Source organism: Molothrus ater, chromosome 2, assembly GCF_012460135.2.
Source record: "Molothrus ater isolate BHLD 08-10-18 breed brown headed cowbird chromosome 2, BPBGC_Mater_1.1, whole genome shotgun sequence".
Taxonomy (NCBI): domain Eukaryota; kingdom Metazoa; phylum Chordata; class Aves; order Passeriformes; family Icteridae; genus Molothrus; species Molothrus ater.
The window spans coordinates 65,706,404-65,729,841 of record NC_050479.2 but is presented as its reverse complement, the minus strand read 5'-3'; the positions used below and the strand labels follow the sequence as shown (position 1 = coordinate 65,729,841).

At 38.0% G+C, this 23,438-nt stretch overlaps 1 protein-coding gene across 2 annotated transcripts in view; it reads right to left on the bottom strand.

Moving 5' to 3' along the window:
* TRPC4 (transient receptor potential cation channel subfamily C member 4) overlaps positions 1–23,438 on the bottom strand; it is a 132,057-nt gene that overhangs the window by 8,341 nt on the left and 100,278 nt on the right. For both annotated transcript variants that reach the window (XM_036385845.2, XM_036385854.2), the window contains 4 exons: positions 16,411–16,550; positions 8,208–8,521; positions 6,328–6,523; positions 4,513–4,707 (listed from right to left, as the gene is read on the bottom strand). In XM_036385845.2, coding sequence (XP_036241738.1) covers positions 4,513–4,707; positions 6,328–6,523; positions 8,208–8,521; positions 16,411–16,550 — 845 coding nt within the window. The remainder of the gene's footprint in view (positions 1–4,512; positions 4,708–6,327; positions 6,524–8,207; positions 8,522–16,410; positions 16,551–23,438) is intronic.

The following is a 23,438-nucleotide window of genomic DNA, read 5'->3' as shown; positions in this document are numbered from 1 at the left end:
AGAATAAAAAAATGTGCTGAACTCTGAGTGGTAGAGGAGCTCTGTCTGATTCATAGCAGAGCTGAAATATCAGTAAATCACATGTACCTTCCTGGCCTTCCTTCAGCTGAAGCTGTGGCTAGAGAAGCTGCCATCAGCATGGCTGGGCACCGTGTTGCTTTGGAGAAAAAGCCTCTCCCTTGAAAAACCTCCCCTTGACTTCACCCCCCACTGCTTCAGCTGTCCCTCTACAACAAAGGACAGAAGAACCACAGAACTGACATCCAAGGAAAAGCAAATTAATTGCCTTTTTTTCAGAGGCACCTCACAATGCCACAGACTGTATTCTTGCCCATGATAGTTATGTTATAAACAGCAATGTAGATGATCCTCCCAAGCAACCATGTCCTACTTATTTTTAGTGGCATTTCTCTTCTTCCTATGGGCCAGATAAATCATTTCACTACAATGTGAGCTGTAAACTATCCTGACCCTCAACCTTTTCTTTACACATTCTGCCTGCATATACTGAACTCTCAACTGTAAACATATATTAATTTTGCAGTGGATCCTTGACTCAGTCCTAGTTCATGATTCCTGGCTTTTTGTTATTGAGGACTTTTTGCAGAGATTATGCATAATCCTTGCCAGCTCCTTTCTGTCTATTATCTATTTTGTATCCTCTAGCACTGACTCACTCACTCTTTGGATGCACATTATTGCTTTTTCTACTGGAAAACACCATAGTACGTCACTGCTGATTAGTGCTTCCTAATAGGAAAGTTAACATTTAGAGATTTCAGAACAGAATGTTTTGAAATCTGAGCTCTGCCTTACAGACAATGTGGCATCCATCCATCCGTACAGCAAATATAAGAAAATCATATATATAGCATTTTTTTTTACTCTCCCAGACCCGGTTGTAGGGAAGGAGACAGAATTTATAATGCAGGACTCAGTGAAAAGGAGTAGATCTCAAAAAAGCTTATCTTGTAGCTCAGAAGCCAAAGTTATTACAGAGCAGATACAACTGAGCTGAAGTCCTCTGAGATCCTTGAACAAAAGGCAAAGAAAACTCTTCATTAACTTTTGGTTGAAAGGGCATAGAGGTCCTAAATTTAATTTGTGTTGTAATTTGTGGGACAATTGAAAAAGTTCTAGGAAATCAAGGCTGAGCTGTGGGTATGGGAAGTTTGTCAGAACCAGAAAGAAGTGCTTTTCCTCAGGACAAACTATGAGATCACTGTGGTGTGCCCATTTGTTGACTGATGATTTTACCTCTTGGAGGATGTCCAGTAAGCAGCACCTATCTGGTGGTTTGCATCTATCCAACGTGGAAATAAGAGCACAGAGTGCATATGCATATATCATACTCCATTTTGGAACTTGGGTGAATAACTGGGTCTGGAAATTGCAAAATGTTCCAAATTCACATAAACCTAATGGGGCTTGTGTTATGCTGAGGAGTTAGCTTGAAAACTTTGTAGTTTGATGAGATGCCCATACTGTGGACTGAATCTGCCCAGTCAGCCACAGCCACTCACTTTTTTCAGGGAGCTGGAAGTGTGGTTGTCATGATGGCTCTGCTGGTAAGCTCTCTGCTTCAGAGGGGTTTCGCTCTAATTCAACTAAGAATAGTTCAACTAAGAGTCTAAGATTCAACTGAGAATATCTATTCTGCAGGGGAAACCAGTGATGTATATGGGCCTACTGTCCCACAGGGATTGCTTTAGGGATTCCACTTTCAAATAATTAAAAAAAAATACAAGAATCAACTAAAAATGTCCCACATCTCTCCCTCACTGACATCCTCCATCCCAAACAGTTCAGTAATTAGTGGTTCACATTCAAATCATAAGGAAGCTTGGTTCAGTTCCTTCTCTTCTCCCAAGAGAGCATCTTAGCCCCTGCAGTATCTTAAAGATCCTGAGAAGGAAATTTCTGTTGTCATAGCTTTATGCTTGGGGTAAATAATTAGATATCCACTGGAGAATAGAAGTAAATCTGGGTCTCCTCAGCCCAAGATATTTGCTTTAAATGGCACCTGCTCCTTTCTTCAAAGAGAAATTTTATCCTGGAGCTGAAAAGTCTTTCCCAACAAAAGCTTATTTGAAACTGAAATATATTAATTTAAAAGTTTGATGTTTAGAGATTTTGGGGGATTTTAACTTAAAAACAAAGAGAAAATTCTTTGAAAATATATATTTTGGAAACATATTTTTCCAAATATTTGGAAAAATTCTCAAGTAGCATGGTGCATAGACTCCCTATCCTTTGACCCTTTGCTGTAGCAGTTTTCCCAAATCTAAGATGTGGGTTTCTTGCAGGTGGCATTTATGTACCCTAGCAGGAGGTAGGTGCAGGAAGCAGACATGATCTTTCTGAATCCTCTTCCTCATCATGCCATTCAGCATAGGGCTGGGAGCACCCTGTATCTTTATTACTCCCCTTGTCCAGGAATGAGTTTACTCCCAAATCTGCAGTTTGAGACGGTAAGAAAAAAAAAAAAATTCCTTATCCCAGATGGAAGGTCTGACAAGAAATATTGTCCTGAAAGTTTAGCTGGGCTGTATAAGGTTTTTCTGTCTCTGTCTCAGTCAAACAGAAATACTGTGTTAAGCAACCCTCTGCTATACACTGGCATCATACCATTAATTTTAATATCATTCTCTCAGTTTACACTAGCTAATCATCCCTACCAAATGTTTAACAAATGCCTAGAAGCATTGCCCACTCCCCCACACACATAAGTACATCACTCTCTCTCTTGACTTTTTCTTTCTAACAACATCTCATAATTTCTCCTTCTGTTGGTCTCTGCATTTACTTTTTTCACTTCCTATATTACACAGAGATGTTTTACTCTTAAGATTATTCACCATTCATGCTAGTTAATGTTCTCTTTAAAATTTCTATATGAATCATTGTTAATCTTTCTTAACTTAATATTTTTTTCAGTGTGTTTCTTGTCATCCATTACTGGTTTGTTTCAATATCACCCTCATGTTTATTAGATTTTTTTCCTGGCTGTTTCTTTCCTATATGTACAAGTATGACATCAAAATGAAACAGTTTTGCTTCCACAATTTAGATACTGGCCAACAATATCAGTATATTGCAATAAGCCTGATTTGAAGCTTTCTACAAAGAGGATGAAATCAATTTATCAGCATATTAATTGTGAATTAGTTTTATATGTTACTTTTCCTCTTTACCATATATCTGTACATGCATGTGAACTTGTTCCTCCAAGTACTTCTAGAGATTAAACTGCATTTCAGGATATGACAGCAGAATAGGTAGGAAAAACTTATTATTCACTTATCAAGAAATAGGGAAGAAATACAAAGAAAAGATTGATATAGAAATGGTCCATCAAATAATTGTATCATACCCCCTGACTTCTTTGAAATGGATGGAATTTTTTTTTATAAGAATCAATAGCACAAGGACCATACCCCTTTCTTTTCCCCCTTACCCACATTTATCTCCCATACTCCCACTTAAATATTGGCTGAGTTCCTGACAGACTTGAAACATTTATATTCATCAAATCACTATGGTATAAAGAAAATGCCATTATCCACATCTTCTCCCAAACAGTATTCATGCTAGAGCTGGCTAAATTCAGTCTAGTTACTGAGGTACTGACTCGCTCATGGGAAATGAAGAAAACATAACTAGAGAGAATTAGCTGTTGATGGGTTAGGATGTTGCCTGAATATTTGCATTGACATTATGGAAAAAGTGTGTCACCGACTGAGGTATCTCAAGTAGATGAAGTTAGGAGGGAAAAGTTCAAATCTGCTTTACCAGCTGCATATACCAGAGAAAGTAAGTAGCTGAGATATTACACAGGCATCTGCTGAATCCAGGTGCAGAACTATTCTTGGTCGCCTTGTGTGTCTTTTCCCCTCTTTTTTTTCCCCCTAGAAATGTCACTGCTAATCGGCAGTATCAGAATATGGTATGATTTCAGAATGGGATTCTGAAATATCTCTACCTTTAAATTCAAGAAAACAAGTCCAAGTAAATGCTGTCACCTTTGAAAAATTTTTTAATGGGAACAGCTTTTGGTAAAAATGCTTTTATGGCAAACTCATTTCATATCATGTAGAGAGACAGAGACACAGAGAATATCCCATGATGAATACTTCATACATGAGTCTCTGGTTCATGGTATTCAATTATCCCTGAGCTGTGAAACTTGAGCTAGGGATTAGCAACCAACAATTCTGACAGTGACAGACAAGTATACACATTTGATCTCTTGTTTTTTTTATTGCTCTTAGTCTTTCTTGAACTATCTGTAGATGAAGCACAGTCATGGTTCATAATTTATTGTACAGGGATATGATGATGCTTTCTCTTCAAATACATTGACATGAATGTAAAAAGTAAACATTCTCTGCTAGAATAATTGTCTAACTCATATGCACATTACTTGACAGGTCAGACTCTCTATAAAGCTGAGAAAAAGTCATCTATATAGCAAAGAGGAGGACTACAGACAGAGTAAACCACACAACTTACCCCTATTGTTCCAAAACTTTCAGGCTTTCTTCTAATTTTTTTCTTGCAAAGGTGTCTCCATAACCATTTGATCAGATACCACAAAGACTTTGGGCTTGGTATGACATTAAAAGGAGTGGGCAAAGTTCCTCCTTCTTCAAAGTAACTCATCCAGAGTTTTGTTCGAGCAAATTTCCACTCAATGTCTGCATGATCCTGCACACAAGAAACACATCATCGACATAGATATTGCTGTAATTAAGGAGGCGAAATAAACCCCTAAAAAATCTGAAAAAACTAAAGCTAGAACAACCTTGAAATCCTAATGAATTGTCTTTTTAAAATACTGCCATCTTTTGACAGTACATCTTTAACACAAAGCAAAGCTGAGCTGCTTTACCTCAGTAAGGAGATGTTCGATATGTAAAGTATGCATCTACTTATAAGCACTTCTTTCCCTGTTACAAGCTGTTAAATTATTGAAAGTCTCTCAAAAAACAGAAAGGTAATTACAAGCAGAGAAATACTACATTTCTGGAAGAAGCAGTTTGTTGTAATAGCAGCTCACCATTATTCTGCATAGATCAGTCTAATTATGCTGCTCTACAGCAGCTGCAACAAGTCAGCAAGGCTCATGCATTTTCTTAGAAATTACCAGTCCCCAAAATTCACAAATAGGTTATCCAAGAAATCATGAGGCTACTAAAGCTATTGAGTGAAGTATCTTTTTTTTCCTACTACTTCAGAATTCAATGTTTGGAATAGGTTGGGGGGTAGGTTTTTAATTTTTATTTGAAATTTCATTTCTTTTGGAACCTATATAGCATTGTAAAATCCTGACATTTTTGGGAAAATGAAAGCTAAAGGCCATGGAAAGATGTCTAAATCCTAGCAGCTGAACAAGAAGTTTAGATCACTAATGTTAGATTTGGATAGCCAAGAACCTCAGCTACAGATCTAGTCCTGGCCATACAGTAACAAAAGCAACAATTTACAACTTGTAGCAAGAAAAGTAAGCACTAAGTTTTGGTGAGTGGTACTATGTTGCGATCTGGTTCACTAGACTCTGACAACTAGAGTTATACAAACACAGGTGGTCAGTTTTTATTTTGTAGAAACACTTGTAATTTCCAGATTGGAAAAAAGGCATATTTATAATCTTAAGACTGTGAAGCTTTCTGTTGTTTGCTTTCTGCATTATCATATTTGAATTAAACGCTGATATGATGAATCAGTGTTTTTTTCTCTTAGTCTCCTTAATAGACAGTTTAGAAATAAAACTATGCCAATCGCTCTGGTAATGACAAAGACAGTTTTCATTGAAGGAGGAAACAGGACGCTTGAATGAGAAGACATGACCTTTAGTTTGAATAGCTAGTGTCCTTGGAACATGGGCACCCAATTTCTGTTAACTGTATATCCATGTCAGATAAAAAAATAAAACAGCAGCCTTTCAAATGATAATAAATATAATGTAGTAAAAATGAAGCAGTGACAGAACAATCTGGGCAGTTTTTTCTAAGAAGAAGTCCTGCACAGTGCAACTTTGGCAAGGCTGTAGCCCACCTCACTTGCCAGAAGCATCAGGACACCCTCCTCAATTCATGAGCTGGCTTCTTCACCTCTTCCCCATCTGGTGTGGGGAAATTTCACTCTACCCCGTCCAGCTTGGGTCTAGTTTCTTTGTCCTTCCAGAGCAGTGCCAAAGAATCAGAGTAAATTGCAATATTTGTCCCAATGTCCTGTCTGTGAAGTGTTTTACTGCCAGAAATATTGAATGTAGGAACAGAGAGAGGGTATATATTATAAATTATCCAAAAGTAAGAAACAACTTACAGCAATGAGTTGATAAGAGTTATTCATCATGGCTATTAGCATGTTGAGTAGAACAACCAGAGATATTACATTATAGGTACCAAACATGGTGGCCCCAACAAATTCAGTGAATTCATGCCTTGCTTTCACATTGGTCACATAGAGATTGATGAGTCCAAATATAGACCAGAATAATGACTGCAGCGTTTCAAATAACCTGAAAAACAAAACCCAGAAGGAATAGCTGTATAACAACTACACATTTAGTTTTCAGATTGTTCAGTTCCTCCCAAAACACACAAAAGTTCTTGACTTGACTGAGATGAATGACACTTATCACAATATAGCCAACATAGAGGGAATATCTTTCTAGTGAAACAATGGCCCAGTCTTTCAAATCTGGGCCCTCTAGATATACAATACAGAATCTATAAATAAGCCTGCAAACAAAAGGCTGAATTTGTTCAAACTTCAGAGAGATAAATATAGTTTCAGAGATGTCGTGTTGGACACCTTCTTTTGAAGTACTTTGACTCTTTGCTTTAATTACAAGGGGTAGAATAAGGATCCAAAAGTAATTCAAGTATGATTGTTGAAAGAAGTATGGTATCCTCACATTGTGCAATTCTAGTTTGTTGAGAGCCACTGAGATAAAAGGAGTTGAATAATTAGAAAGGCTTTATTATCATTAGCATATGTTTTGTTTTATGAAGAAAGGAAACATAAAAAAGAAAAGCATGCTGCCCTCAAAAGAAACTTGTGTTTTTATACCTAAAACATATGATATTCCCTTAGAGAAGTTTGTACAACATCTAGGAATCTAGTCACAATAATGAACATTAAAAAATAATCCTCTTCAGCTAGATATATTGAAAAATTTACCTTTTTTTTGTTCTGTGATCAGCTACACTGTAGTGTCATAAGAATGGTCCTGGTTAGATTGCTCCTTGAAAGTATGGAGCACATAAAGCATCACATTTTGACATGACATCACCTTCTGACACTAGTACCAGTACTCCTCACTATTTCCCAGATTAATATTGCTTCCCTCAGTGCTGAGCTCTGAAAAATTTCTGTGTGCTTTTCTGTTCAGATCACATAAAGTTTAGACCTGCATAAGTGTTATTAATATACAACATAAATAGGCTGTGCCTGAGGAAAGTTACTTGATTAAGATGATATAAAGGCTGCTATTTTTACAAAGTTATTTCCTCTAAGAAGGAAGCCATTGGTAATAAATATATATTTTTGAAAAGCCTAGGTACACAGAAGTTAACAGGGAACAGACATTTATAGCAGTAGTTTGATGCAGGTTGAAAGGTGAAAGACAAGAGAATTAGTATTAATTTGGCAGTGTTTGGTACTATAGATGAACTAAAAACTATAATGAAGTAAAATTGATTTTGAAGTGAAAGAAAAAGAAACAGTTTATAATAGAAATTAGAAATTTGATTGTTTGGAGTAGAGTCAGTAGAATCTGGGACTGCATGGTTTTTTTACAGCCTATCGTATTTTCAAGGAATCTTCATTTTTTAGAACATCAGACTTATTTAATGCCCACAGGTAGACATGGAAGAAATGCAGAGTGACAGCTGCCTGGATGGGCAAGGTCTGAACTGGTGACCTTATGCAACTTCTAATCTCATTTATCCTCTTATCTCTATTTGATCTTTTATCTTTTGAGATATCTTGAATTGTACAGACTTCACTGTGGTATGAGATGAACATTATTAGAGTGATGAAATGTTGGGTTTTTTTGCTATTATTAGGGTAACATTAGATGTGTTTGTCAGGACACCACAATAATACCAAGAGAAAACAGAGGTTCTTTTCTGTAGACAGCTTCTAAGTCATTAAAATATTTGGGGAGAGGGGGAGGACAGAAATAAATAGCTACTTACGTTGAAAATGCATTATTCTGCTTTTCACATCGTATTCCTTTGCAGTTGCCAGGTTCATTTGTCTCATAGTAGAAGTACAGCTGGTTCAATCCATTTGCAAAAGCAAGCAGCACAAGGCAGTATATGAAGAGAAACTTCAAAATGTCCAGCAACATTCTTCCTAGAGATATCTGCAGAGGTCCCAGGTGAGAATTTGCAGTGAATAATGAGATCAAGCGCAGGGAGCTGAAGATGTTTGCGATTGCAAACAGGGCCTCAGCCACCAGGGTTGGATGCCACATGTCCCAGCTCTCCCGTGGAACTAACCCACTGTACTGAAAACAAGCAGAAGGGAAGAAATTACTCCTCTATTTTGATGCATAAGCAAGCATGTCAGTTTCTTTATAAGCTGCTCAATTAATTTGCAGATTTCACAATAAATTTTCACAGTAGCAAAAATTTTCACAGTTTAAAAATTCTGACACTGCAAAAGGAACAGTTTTGAGCACCTTGCTTTTTAGAATTATAGAAATTTCCAGCTGTACAAGCAGGTAAATTATTTCTTTGAAGGAAAGTGCAGGGCTGACAGTGATGGATAGAAACCCACAAAAGCTCTGGCAAGTAGGAAGAAAACATTCAATCACCAAGTAAGTATATCAATTAATCACTAATACTGGACCAATGATGAAAAAGATGTTTATTAATGAACCATGGCAAACTGCTTATGTGTCTCATTATCAAAGAGTCTGACCCCTGAAACTGTGACTTCTGTTCATGCTCTACCAAAAAAAAAAAATATTCTTGAAGAGGAAAGATATTTGAACTGAGGATTAACTACTATAGCAGACTCATTATTATTTATTTGGACTCATTAATCTGTTTTATAGAACATATCAGATGAGAGAATCTATGCTAGGAAGCCCTCTAAAAAGGGGATAATATATAAAGCAGATTTCAAAGGGGGACTATGGTGTTATCTGTATTTACCTATTCTAGACCATGCACATGCACCTTCAGAGCTGCTGGGCATGCCCTGAGCAGTAAGGAAAGGGACTCCATGTGTCACTGGGGCCAGATGACACAACAAAAACAGGCATCACAGCATTTCACCACACTCACCCTACAAAGAAAGTGATCACTGTCAGAGTGGTTCAGAAACACCTGAGTAACAAATGTTAAGTCTGTAGGACCTGATCAGATGCATCCCAGAATCCTAAAGAAACTGGCTGACATGGTTTCCAAGTCACTCTCCATCATATTTGAAAAGTTTTGTCAGTCAGGTGAAGTTCCCAGACTGGAAAGAGGAAAACATTGCACCCATTTTTAAAAAGGGGAGAAATTAAAACTTTGGGAACAGCCAACCTGTCAGCCTCCCCTCTGTGCCTGGGAAGGGCATGGAGCAGATCCTCCCAGAAGCTGTGCTAAGGCACGTGGAGGGCAGGGACACAATTTAAAGCACCAGCACAATTTCACCAAGGGGAAGTCCTTGCTGACCAACCAAGTGGTGCTCTATGATGGAGTGACTACCTCAGTGGACAAGGGAAGGGTTGCAGATGTCATCTGTCTGGACTTGTGTAAGGCTTTTGACATGGTCCCTTGTGACAACCTTCTCTCTAAATTGGTGAGAGATGGATTTGATAGGTGGGCTGTTCAGTGGATAAAGAACTGGCTGGATGAGTGCATCCATAGAGAGATGATCAACATCCTGATGTCCAAATGGATGTCAGTGACAAGTAGCATCCCTCAGGGAACTGTACCGAGACTGGGACTGTTTAGCATCTTCATTAATGACATAGACCGAGAGATTGAGTGCACACTCAGCATGTCTGCAGATGACACCAAGCTGAGTGGTGTGGTTGACATGCCTGGAGGACAGGATGTCATCCAGAGGGACCAGGACCAGCTCAAGAAATGGCCCCATGGGAACACCATGGAGTTTAACAAGACGAAGTGCAAGGCACTGCAACTTGGTCAGGGCAGCTCCCAGTATCAAGACAGTCTGGGGAGTGAAAGGATTTGGAGGAGATGGAGTTGAGGTGCTGACAGCCCAGAAATCCAACCATATCCTGGGCTATACAAGAAGTGGGGCCAGAAGGCCAAGGGAGGGTTTCTATCCCTCTACTCCACTCTCGTGAGACTGCACTCGGAGTGCTGTATCAAGCTCCAGCATCCCCCGTACAGGAAAGACATGGACTGTTGGAGCTGGTCCAGAGGCATACAGTGAAAATGGTCATAAAGCACCTCTCTTCTGAGGAAAGGCTGAGAGAGTTGTGGCTGTTCAGTGTGGAGAAAAGGTGACTTTGGGGAGATCTTGTGGCCTTCCAGTACCTAAAAGGGTAGAGATAGACTAAAAGGGTAGAGATAGTACCTAAAAGATAGAGATAGACTTTTTAATAGGGCCTGTAGCAATAGCAATGAGCTAATGGTTTTAAACTGAAAAAGGGTAGATTTGGATTAGATATAAGAAAGAAATTTTTTATGGTGAGGGTGGTGAAACACTGGAACAGGTTGCCCAGAGAAGTGGTAGATAACCCATTCCTGGAAACATTCGAGGTCAGGCTGGATGAAGCTCTGAGCAGCCTGACCTAGTTGAAGATGCCTGTGCTCATTGCAGAGGCACTGGACTACATGACCTTTAAAGGTCCTTTCCAACCCATTCCATCCTATGATTCTGTGATTCTACAATCCAAACTGTGAAAGGGAACTGGGCATTGTTTTGGACACTAACAGTTGGCACAGGCCCCACACCAGGGTTTCTCTAACCAACTGGGATTGCATGTGAAAGTGTCCCAGTGCCTGACAGCAATCCCTGGAACAATGCCATTTACTCATATACAAGCAGCCATAGCAGCTTTGTTTTTGGATTTGGGGATGAGAACTAAAAAACTGAAAAATAGCCCATTAAAGAATTAAGAATTACTCAGCCTTACATTTTGTTCACCTGTGATATTTTTTCTCTACAGTGCAATGAATTTAATCTAGACCTAAATTTCTACGCTGGAATCATAGATCAGTACTCTCTTCATTGGACTATCCTCTCCCTAATGATTATGCTCATCTACCCCATCCACTATGGCTCTTTAATCCAGTTCTGATTGATTCAAGTTCAGTGATGAAAAACAGGCAGTAGAAAATAGAATTTAGTTACTGGGGACAACACCTAAGAGATAAAACGAGAATAAAAAGCAGAATAAATTATTTTCAGTGTTTTTGAGAAGAGAGAGATGAAAACTCCTCAGCATGATTCCTATAATGGCTTTCTTTGAATAATATTTTACTGCACATTACTGCAAATTCTCATGGCATGTTAAAGCTCTCACAGATGAAAACTGCCACCTTTTAAATAACTAGGAATAATTGTCTGTACAAGCAAAGGTTGGTACTGGACAGTGTAGTAGATACTCAGATTAGGGAAAAGTACACAAGCTGTCTTGGGGCAATAAAGTAAAATACAGTCATGGAGAAATGTGAAGAACATTCAGGAAACTGGGAAGAGATGGAGTTTTTGATAGAGAATCAAAAGCATCAAACTGCAGACATATTTTAGGTGAGGGCAAGTAGTGGCAGATTCCAGGGAAATTACAGATGTGGGGGAGTTGGGAGAAATTGAAGAAAATACCCTTCAGAGAAACACATGGAACTACAGGACACTGAACAAGTATAGCACATGATATACCAAGACAAGAAGAATCAAGTTGAACAAGTCAGGTGTGGAGAGCCTTATCTGCACTCTGCCACCTACTCTTACAGTCAGCAAAGTGAAATGAGAATTTCTAGAGTAGTGGGAAAGCAAATATCCCACATAGGTGAGTTGCTCTTTAAGTTTCTCATTTTCTCCTCATTGATTGTAGGGGAAGGGGATAGACTGTCTTACAGCTGCAGTCTGGCAAGATGTGTCCAATGCCAGATTTTCTAGATGAAATGATGTTAAGCAGAAAGGTGAGGAAAAAGGGACCTTGTCTGTGATGTCGTGGATTATGACACAAAACTGATTTGTTTGAACATTCAGAAAAGATAAAATGACCTTTAATTTGTAAAAGGGAAATCAAAGGCACAACTGTGATATTTCAGCATAACTGACTTCTTTTTTTTGGGCTCAAGGGCTTCCTGCATGTTTGGATAGAATTCAAGAGGTGTCACTGTCGTAAGCAGAGAGTCATGGCTTTTATTTTAGTGTTGAAGAAACATACTTTAAAAGACTGTAAATACTTGGTGGAAAAAATTGAGAAAGGTGAAGGCCTGAGAGATAGGTTTGGAAATTGTCTGGAAATACTAACTGCAAGAAGACAGCAAACAATATAAAGAAAATAATGAGTATAAGAGGTCTCTAACAACAAACCCCTGTTGAATACACTATTCAAAGCAGAGGATGCTGAAAAGGAATCTAGAAATTATAATAAAACCCCTACATAACAAAGCAGCTTTCATGTGAAAAGGAAAATACAGAAGAGTAGCAAAAAGACTAGGTATACTAAATCCAGGAACAGTGAAAAAGAAAAAAAATATATCTTAGAGTCAAACCATGTAGAATTGAAGCATTTTTTCTCTCACTCATGTTTGTTGAAGTTCTTCTGTTCTACACAGGATAAATAAATTAATATTGTTCTAAGGAGTGGAAAATGGTAAAAGAAAACATTGCAACACTGAGTTTGCTGTAAATCATGATGTTGATACTCTGCAGTCCTCTATTTGGTGACCCTGATGAATTTCTGTCCCCCCTGGAAATGCAAACACAACCTTTTGACATACAACAAAGCCAACCATCACTTAATTTGATTAAATAACACCCATTATTGGCTCTGTGGTTGAAGGAAATTTGCATGGCACATCAATGGAAAATTAAGAAGAGCAGAAAACAAATTGAGCAGCATATAAACAGTAGAGTTTCAAAGTAAATATATGATGCTTTTGCAGTGTCAGCCAGGGAATACAAGGTAATAATCCCTGATCCTTAGTCAAAGGAACTAAAATGCAAATTCAATATCTGAACCATTTGTGAGAAAAAAAAAGCTGAATGATCACTGTTTTGCCATTAAAACAAAAGACATGAACTCTTGATCTCTTGGAAGCACCACAGGAGATTAAACAGACATGTAGATCAGGCTACTTGAATGTTTAATGGGCTGTTGGACCTCAGTCTAAGATGACCCTCTTGTTTCTGGTTACAAAGAGACAAGTTAAATAATATCCATTTCAGGAAAATTACTTTAAATAATTTCCTGAAAAGTCATATGTAAATGTGAGCTCTTCCTATTTTAAAATGTATGTGGCACTCTTTGCATTCATTATGTGAAATTTCAAAGCATCAGTAGGAAGGGGACCTAGCAGAGAGCTTTAGAATGGTAATTACGCCAAGGAATAAGGTCCATAATTTCTCAGGGGTGGAGAGGTGTTTATCTGCCTGTGTAAATGGACATTTAGTCTGTGAATCTGATAAAAATACCAATCAAAACAAGTTTACAATGCAAAAATGTAAGAATATGTTAGCTTCTGCAGAACTGGTGGCAGGAGAGATATATAATCTTATTTACTCCTTAAAAAAGTAGACCCGACACAGTGATCATTAAGCCAGTAAATGTTGAGGCAAATAATGTACTTTAGCTACTTTTCAGAGTTCTTGCCCTGAATAGGAATTTCTTTCCCTACAAGATCTTCACATCAGTGGCTTCTCATCAGCAATATGAGATTGTATGTGATTTTTAGCAGAATTGGAAACAAGCACCACTAGGTCCAATGCTCAAGTTTAACAAGTATTTAAGAGAAAGCAAGCAGATTCTGCACTCATGTTGGCACTGCACTTAATTTTACATATCAAAACAAAATACATTATATTCAAAAAACGTAAGAGGAACCATTTTTTCTTAGCGCACCTAAAAACCCTCCATAAAAACAAATGTGTTGCTTAAAATCTGTCATCTTGTACTTAAAAAAAATATAACAATGTACTATAGATTATGATATTTTTACGGAGGAGAGAGCATTTTCAATGGATACACTGGATAATTTAGGAAGACCTAACATATGGATACAGAGACAATAAACCATAGGTCATTGAAAATTATAAGATGTCCTTATTTTATTTGAATACTGGCAATGAAACCAGTTACTTTGAGTTATCTTAGCAGTTCTCTCATCCTGAAATTATATGCTTTGGTGAATTTTACATTACCCAAACAGCTACTCTAGATAATATCCATCTACTTAACTACTGCATCAGTAAGAGCCTTAAATGGGCAATAAACACTATATTTTACTCTAGGAATATTTATCACACAGGAGAGTAGCATGGAGACACTCATAATTTTATTCAAGGTAGTCAGTTAAAATGTTTTCTTGGGTGGCTGTAACTGATCTGTAGAAGATAGAATAAATCTAAGAACTGACCTTACATATTTGGTTCAATAAAGACAGAAGAGTTGTAACTTAGAAAAACGTGACTCACAATGCTTAGGAAAAGAAAATTAAAGTTTTACATTAAAATATACTGGTTACATTTGGCATCCTCTCAATCTCATCTGGCATAGTGGCAAGGAACTCTGTTGTAAGCATTTGAAGGAATGTGGCAGGGTATTAAATCACACTTACATTCCTCTGTTCATTACTTCATCATGTGTTTCAGTTGACTAGCACAGCTTTTGTAAGCACTGTATTCACTATGATTAAATTGTACACACTAATTTGGAGAGTAATGGATGCACATTATCCCAGATACTGTCACCTTGGAATCTGATTACTAATTACTAATAAGCAGAAGCCATTTTGGAGATGAAAGGACTATAATGTCTTCTAATCAATATTATTCTGAAGTGAATAATTGGCCATCTCCAATGCTTTAGAAACATTTATTTTAAATGAACTGTGTGCTTTGTTTCAAAGGACAGTGAAATGACTATTTATTTTCTAGTCATTTTATTATAAAGCATCTTTGTGTGTAAAAAGATATTTCATTAGCTTTTAAATGACAGTTCACCACTCTTTGGAGCACCTTCCTCTTTCAGGCTCCAAATTTCTTCGAGTGAGAAGACTTCCAAAGGTTTGCAGCCAGAGATCCAGCATGTCAGAAACCTTTTGTCAAAGAAGGCTGATGTGTCAACACATGACCCGGGGTGGGGTCGTTGTTCCTCCCTGCTCCTGACTGGCTGGCACACAGACCTTTGTGACCAGACACAAGATGATAAAAATTAGAGTTCCTAAGCTCCTCTATGCCTGTGGCAGGGCTGCAGCAAGAACAGCTGCTGTTTAAGGAGAGGAAGTCATCACTGGCTACTTGATGGCTCTCTCCTTGTCCCAGTCAAAAGCATCTTGGCAGAGGAGGGACTCTCCTTCCACGCACACAGAGTAGTACTATTGCAGCTATAAATTATTGCTGGTGGCAGGGAACTTGAAAAAGCTGAAGTACAATGCTGATCCCAGTGGCCAGTAAAAATGGGCTTATCTCTACTTGGATGTGGTAAGAACTCTATGACAAATGCTAAAAAATCCTTATATTTCCTTTCATATGTGGTTTCCTTGCACTATAGATCATTTTTTGCTCAAAATATCTCATTTTATGAGGAATTTCTGTCATATTATTTATTCATGTGGAATACATACAAAATGTTCACAACAACATGTTCTATGCCTTTGGAAAGAAGGGCTGTTCTGCTGAAAGATACTTAAAACAGTGGAAATATAAGACTTTTCAAAACAAGTCCATGAAAAGAACATAAAAATGAACACACCCAGCCTCAAATGACCATTTTATCCCTTTCAGTTTTACTTTTTCATGTTGCACTTATAATAAATTTTCAAAAGAAATTAAAATCTTGCTCTTTAGTTCCCTCCACCAATTTTGACTACATATTTTGCCAGTAGACCTGTCTGAAAGTTGTGTAAAATTGTCTTAGGGGCAATAATTTCTCACTTAAAAAGTCCAAGATTAACATAAAATGCAAGCATTATAAAATATTACAGGTAATTTTCATTTCTCAAGAATTTAACAGTATGACAGTTCAGGACAAAATAAGAAAACATTGCACAGGCCAAGGAGAAAGAAGTATAAAACCCAATATTTTGTTTGCTCTTATACTTTTCTAGTTTCCTGTCAGTGCTGCAGAAGATTCACAGAGCACATCATACATCTCTTGAATTGCTAAGCCTCAGGACCTCCAAACACAGATGAAAGATTGAAGAAGCCTGATTTAATTTATCTTTAAAATGTTGCTGATTTTTATTTACAGTTTACCTTTGAAAATGCAACAATTTTCAAGGAGATTGTTGCCAAGTACAAGGAGTTCATTACAAAATCCATGAGGTTCCACCAATCATGAATGTAGTCCTGTAGTCCACCATCCCACATCTGTTTAATTTCACCCCAGATAAAACCTGCAAATAAAACATAATTCATTAGGCATGAATATTAAGTTTAAAAAGGCTGTGACTATTCTAGACACTTAACTCATGATAGATTGATTTTCCTTACATCTAGTGTAAAGGGAAGGTGCAGAAATGCTCTAATTTACACATCCAGATAGGTAAAATTTCATCTTTTTGCTATTTCCAGAATCAATTTGTCACACAAAACCCCCACAAAAAAAATCTGCTTCTACAAGGACAATTTCTTTGGTTTTCTTGAATCTCTTTCTCATTGTATCCTAAAAAGTATAAAAAGGGTCTTAAAATAAGTTACCAGTGTCAACTCAGTCCTTGGCAACTGATGCAATGTATTTCAGACTGGAAAATTTATGACTGCAGGTCAATCCAACAGAATTTATTTTATTTGGAACCCACATAATAAGGAAGAGAATTTCTATTGTTATTCTCAATGCTGAGCTAAAGTCTCCCTTTTCCATATGAAAGAGTAGTGTCTCCAGAAGAAAGTCTTTTGTTGACACCTTCCTTTGGGACATGAAGCAATTGAAACTGTTGTCAGGTGTGCAGAGCACACGTTGTGCTAGGCACAGTGAAACAGAAATATTCAATCGAAGTGGAAAATCTTGCAAGTTGTCTAACATGAACTTGGTTTAACAGCTTCAGAGACAACTGTGTGGAGACTCTTTTTAATGCTATAAATATTAAAACCACTCTGAAGAAGATATTCCACATTTCTGTATAATATGTTAGTAAGACAATACAGTACATTTAGATGCACATTTCATGTTATTATCTAAAGAGATTTTTTGATAACAATAACATTGCAACTTTTAATTTTTCACAGTTAATTATTTTCTTGTACGAATTTCTTACTTTGTCCTCATTAGAGGGGCAGAAATAATGCCGATCCCTCACATATTGGTGTTGAGATACAGTAAATTCAACATGTCTTTTTTTACCTGCTCTTTTAGAAAATGATAAATAGATTTTGAGCAGGGGCCTATAGAGTTCTGCATTTCCTTACTATAAGCTTAATTCTCCTTAAACCTGAACATTTTGTTGCAGTCAGTCTTCTGGCTGACTGGATTGAAAACTTGTGATTTTTCTCAAGCATGATCTGTATGAAGTAATCTCTGGCCTACTCTTGTTTGTGCCAGGTAAGTTTTTGAATTATTACAAATTAATTTTCCAGTGTATTGGCTTAGTTTCTCTGTCTCCTGATTGCTTTCAAAAGGAAAAGTCTCCTTCCTCACTAACTTCACCCTCAAACCTCAGACACATGGTCCCATCTGGTTTATGTGTGTCATCACTAATAATCACAAGCCTCAGGAGTATCTGAATCACCTGATTGATCCAGCAATTTTTATTTCCACGAGATTAATTTTCAGCCATGCCACCACCACGATTTCAGCATTCTGCAGACCTGGGGTAACACACTCTGAGGAAGGACCTCACTGGGAACATGTAGATAGGAAAGTGGAATAGGCCCATTTTATTGCCTTCAACAGTCTAGACAGGCTGACTGCAACTCTATCTGTAGTGTATCAGATAAAACTAACCCAGAAAGTACAGCACTGTTACAAAGTGAACACATTTTAAAGATGCAATCAATTGTGCTGCGTAACAGTGAGAGAGCAGCTGAACATGATTGCATGGCAAGGGTCAATATCCTCTAACAGCACACCCTGCTACACTGCTGTTAGCTGCCCAAGTGCCATCACAAAGGCAAAACACTTGCACAAGGCTACTAGGGCAGGCTCCTACATGCCTGCCCATTTCAGCCAGTGAAATGACTTAATCACTTACTCTTCAAGATCTGGTCACTTGTGACATGCAGTATGGCATGGTGACAGCAGATCTGCCTCCCCCTTCTCTCCACAGTCCTCTCCAACCTTCATCACACAATCCATGAACTTGCAAACGTCCCTGCTTGCTCTTCCACTGCCTTTTGGGCATAACTTTTTAATTCCTAACCATCAGGTCATAAAAGCAGCTGCTTTGTGTGCTGCTATATCCCCTCAAAATTACAGACACTGCTCTGAATCACTGCTGCTCCACGTGCATTATAGCACATAAAAATCACCACATCAGGAGAAGACCTGGCTCCAGGCTCCAAGCCAAAGTCTGTGTAACACAGATATGGCCCCTAAGTCTCAGTGTCACAGAACAGTGCCTTGCTTTTTTCATTTAAGGAATTTTTACTTAAAAATTTCAGGATCTTGACATTGGCAAGACTGCCATGGTTCATTAAGCAAACAGCTGCATTGACAGAAGATCCCCAAATAAAAAGGCTTTGCAGAAATCAATACACACATTCATAGAATGAAATAAACTTTTTTATGACTTATCAGAGTTAAGGATTGGCTTTAAAATACACTTTGAAAAGACAGCAGTAATAGGTTGGGATGCAAAATAAGATGAATGCTTTAACAAGAGGCTTTAGGTTAATTGAAGTCTTCTGCCAAGATATTCTGTGGTTCACAACCAGACAAGATGTGAACTGACACAGACTGCAGCAGGGCTGCTCTCTGTAAGCCTGTTGCTCAGTATTGTATGCTTTGATGGCACTGCCTAAAATATCATGGGATTGTGTACAGATTGGAAAAGAAATGCTGAATAATACTGCTGTACTTGATCTGTTTTGTGAGTGAAAAGCCAGACTGTTTTTCCAAGCACTTCCTGGGCTTCAGAAAAAATGAAATGTAATTTTAAAGTTGACATTAACAGAGAAATACTGACCTATTATAAAATAGTGAAGAGAGTATATGGCTGTTGTAAATTTGATCATTTTGAATTAGAAACATAATTAATCCAAGCTCCCAGCATTTTGGAAGTCATTTGGCAGCTGAAAGTTCTGAGTATACTTTGACATTGTAAAGGTGGTGGTTCTAATTATTTTTTTGGTTCAAGACAAATTTAATGTTCATTTTGATGCATGTTCTTTTTGAACAAATAGTAATGGAAAACTATAAATCTCATATTTTTGCTGGCTGTAAGAGAGATGTGATAGCTTGCTTTTCTTACCAGCCAAAGCATCTAAATACAAACTCAATATATAAATACAGTTACTGAGATCCTATGTGACTCCAGAGAACTTGAAGCTATGCTGATGGACAGATGGATTTTACATTTGTGAAAGACACACAGCCCACATATGCACAGGAGAGCTGCCCACACATGTATTTTTGAAAGCAAATCTTGGTACCAAGTCCTAAGGTTGATTGCTCAAATTCACAATTGCAGGGCAACCTCACCATGACAGCTATGATCAGAGTCTTTCCAGCTACCAGGTCTCCATGGCTAGGGATCCTTAACAGGGCTCATCTGGAGCAATGAATGCTGGAAGAACTGGACTCTCTAGAGTTCTATAAATCCTCCCAAGTGTGCGTCAAGGGCTATCCTAGAAAAGTGTTCTCTGAAATACCAGAGCCTTTACACAAGGCTGAAGATATCTCTAAGGCCTGGTGAGCTTACATGATGAAAGTGTTCTGAACAACAAACCTCAGGGATTCCCAGCTGTGCTGTTTAGGTTTCATTTACCACAGCCAGAGGCCTTAAAATATTTTGTAGATCTGAACTGTATCTTTTAACAAGAAGGAGGTGTTTGGGGGGAAGAATTCAGACCACTCTTACCTCCACAGGTTCTGACACAACATGCCAATTTTCTTCTGTTACATTCATTGGGAGAATCAGGAAGATACTTGGAAAATTTACAGGGATTTTTTGTTTGGTGTATGTTTTTTTAGAAAAATACATCCAGAGATCAGAGCAGAATTATTTCTGTGACCTTGTACACTTTTCTACTTGGAAGATTAATGGATAGCTGGATAGTACCTGATTTTATTATGAAAGGAGGCTTTAGGGCATTTCCAAACATGACCTGACATGACAGAGGAGAAGATATGCAGTGACAAGACTGTCTAGTAGAGGCACTGCTACAGGTAGGAAACAGATACAGAGTCCAGGCACTGTCTGATTATTAATGTTCCAAAGCAGCAACATTACTGCAAACTGGCAGAACTCATGTCAGAGCTACACTTTCAGCAGCAAGGAAGCTGACATCTCGACAAAGCAAAGGGGACACTGCCAGCCTGCACACAGGTATTGGGGAAAAACTGCTAAGAGAAACCAGCCAAAGAGAGGGAGCAGATCTAATAGCAAGAGCCTTTTAGGCAGTCAGGCTGGGGACAAGTTGCTTGCCCAAACCCCTCTTTTAGATCCCTGGGAGGAAACAAGAATCTCCAAGGCAATAATCCTGTCATCTGCAGGTGGATCACTCTTCCCACTGGCTGAAAAGGAAGCCATGGAGGATCAGGCTTAATTAAAACAGATGTCTAACTTCCAGATGACTGCATTTAGCTGAAATAATTCCACTCAGAGCAGATTTCACTATTTTAGCTGGATATTCTTTGCTATAGTGTGTCTCTTTGCTCCAACCGTGTCTTTCTCATCTCTTCACATCAGCCAGATTTAACACCTGCCTCTTAGATCCTCACCTATCCATACCATGCTGTTATCATTTATTGCCACTTGCAAGGAAATTATAAACATTATGCATCTCTTCCACCTCATTAATCAAGGATTTTAATTAAAAAGTTGAGGGTAAGACTTTCAAATACTTGCTGCATTGTTTATACCCACATATTGGAGCAGTAAAAGAGAAATAAAAGCATGGGTATTTTGAAACTGCCTGAGACGACAAAGAAAAATGTAATAAACGCTTACGGGTTTAATGGGATGAAATAGATAAGTTCAGGGCAGGAATCCTGCAGACCACAAAGGGCCCTGGGAATGACAGACACCATGGAGAGGTTTTGTAAACCATTGTGAATTGTTATACATGCAAACTGATCAACTGCAACCATTTGAATGAAGTCCAGTTTGCCTGAAGCAAGAAAGGAACTAAAATTGATCAGATAAAATGAATTTGGAGAAATGAAATTAATTTGTGAGTTAAACATTTTTTGCAGCAAAATTTTCTGAACATTAATGAGAAAAGTTGTTTCTTCTGATATAAACCCCACATATCATAAGTTCTATTCAAAGCAGCAAAATGAAAATACATCTTAGAAAAACAAAAAGCACTGAAATAAAAATGTTCTTAGAAAAATAACATTTCTCATTAAAGTTCTTATAGAACTTTTAAAAAATCTTTACGAATTTAGTAATAGATATCTCATACTGCATATGATAAATGTGCAGATACATCAATAAACATACACTGATAAGATTTGCTTTTATTTTTGACTTTTATCTATAGATTTTGATTTTGAAGCTGTATTTCCAGTCTTGAAATCTTTGCATATTAGATTCTGAAATGTCTTTTCAAAAGAGTGGACTTGCTTTTCTTTTCATAAATTAAGACTTGCAACTTTGAGCAGGGCAGCAGCTCAAAACTGTTACAAAAATTCTTTTCCTTTGGATGAAGCCTTGGGTTAAACAAAGTATGTTTTAGTGCTGGCAGACAACTTCTGCTTAGAAAACATTTTGCTTCTATCCTGTTTGATCCTTTATAGCTACCTAGAGCTGTAATTTTACTCTTAAGGAACACATCTCAGTCTCATGCAGAAGAAACAAACAACAAAGAAATAACTTCCCTCTGAAATCCATTCAGAGGTGTTTTGGGTTCTAAGGAAAAAGCTTAGACACAGCCTGCCTAAATTCCTATGTTGTACAGAAACTTGAGCAACTGCAAAAAAAATTTTCCAGCAACTGTGGAAATTCACAAAGATTTATGCCATCTCTAAAACACTGCCTTTTGTGGAATTGTGGTTAAACTCTCACTGTGAACAATAACATCAAAATTTGTCAGGGAGATATGAAAGGCAATATCCTGAACTATGTTTGGGCTCAAAAAGTTTTGTGGATCCCTTACTAACTTTGGCCTTACCTTTCCCCCAAAAGGTTGGTTGCTCTGTGCTATTTCTGTTCCTTACCATTAAGTGATGGGAAGCAAGAGGTTCCTCGGGGTCAATCTTTGCATGCCAAGATCAACAACTGCCTTTTACCATGTTTCTTGGAGAACATATTTTTGCTGGGCTGTGAAACCATTTAACTGACAAAATCAACTTTGCTCTGCTATGTGATGTAGAGTTTTTCACAGATACAAGAAGTGAGACAAGCTGCTAATGATCTAAAGCTCAGTGAAGCAAAGGAAAGGCCTTCCAGGGAATTCAGTGAGCATTGATGAGGATTGATATAGCTCTTCTGTTTACACCTGGGCTGATGAACTGATCTCTGCTGAAGGTATATGAAGGTAACAAGAGGCACCCTGGCATAATTCAGGGGCTTCCACTCTCTGGGGCATATTTAATTAACAGAGTACAACTATTTCAAGAGAACATCGGCAAAATCAAACACACACCTCTGGCTTTCCCATGGGTAAATACCTGTTTGTGAGGGGAACAACTGTGCAGTGGGTCCTGTGTCAGATCAGGTAAAAAAGTGGGAATGACGTGGCCAGAGGCACCATTAAAAGTACTTCCCAAGGAAAAAGTTAGAGCATGGTACTAATACTGCCAAGGTTGTAAGCTTGATCACTGTATGGGCCATTCACTTAGGAGATGGTCCTTGTGGGTCCCTTCCAACTCAGAATGTTCTGTGATTCTGTAATGCTGTTGTAATCCACTATTGAAATTGCTGGTTCCACAGAGCTGGAGCCAGACTTGTTCTAGAGGTGCACATTAGGAGGACGAGTGATGGTTGCATGTTGGGGTATGGGATATTGCTAATAGGATCAGGAAAAAAGTCTACCAGTTGTTAGACACAGGCACCGTGAGAGAGAGACTGTGAAATATTCATCCTTGGGGAAATTAAAGATCTGACTGTACAGGAACCTGAACAATGTGACCTGTCTTTGCAGTTAGCCTGTGTTTAGCAGTAGTTTGGATTTAATGGCCT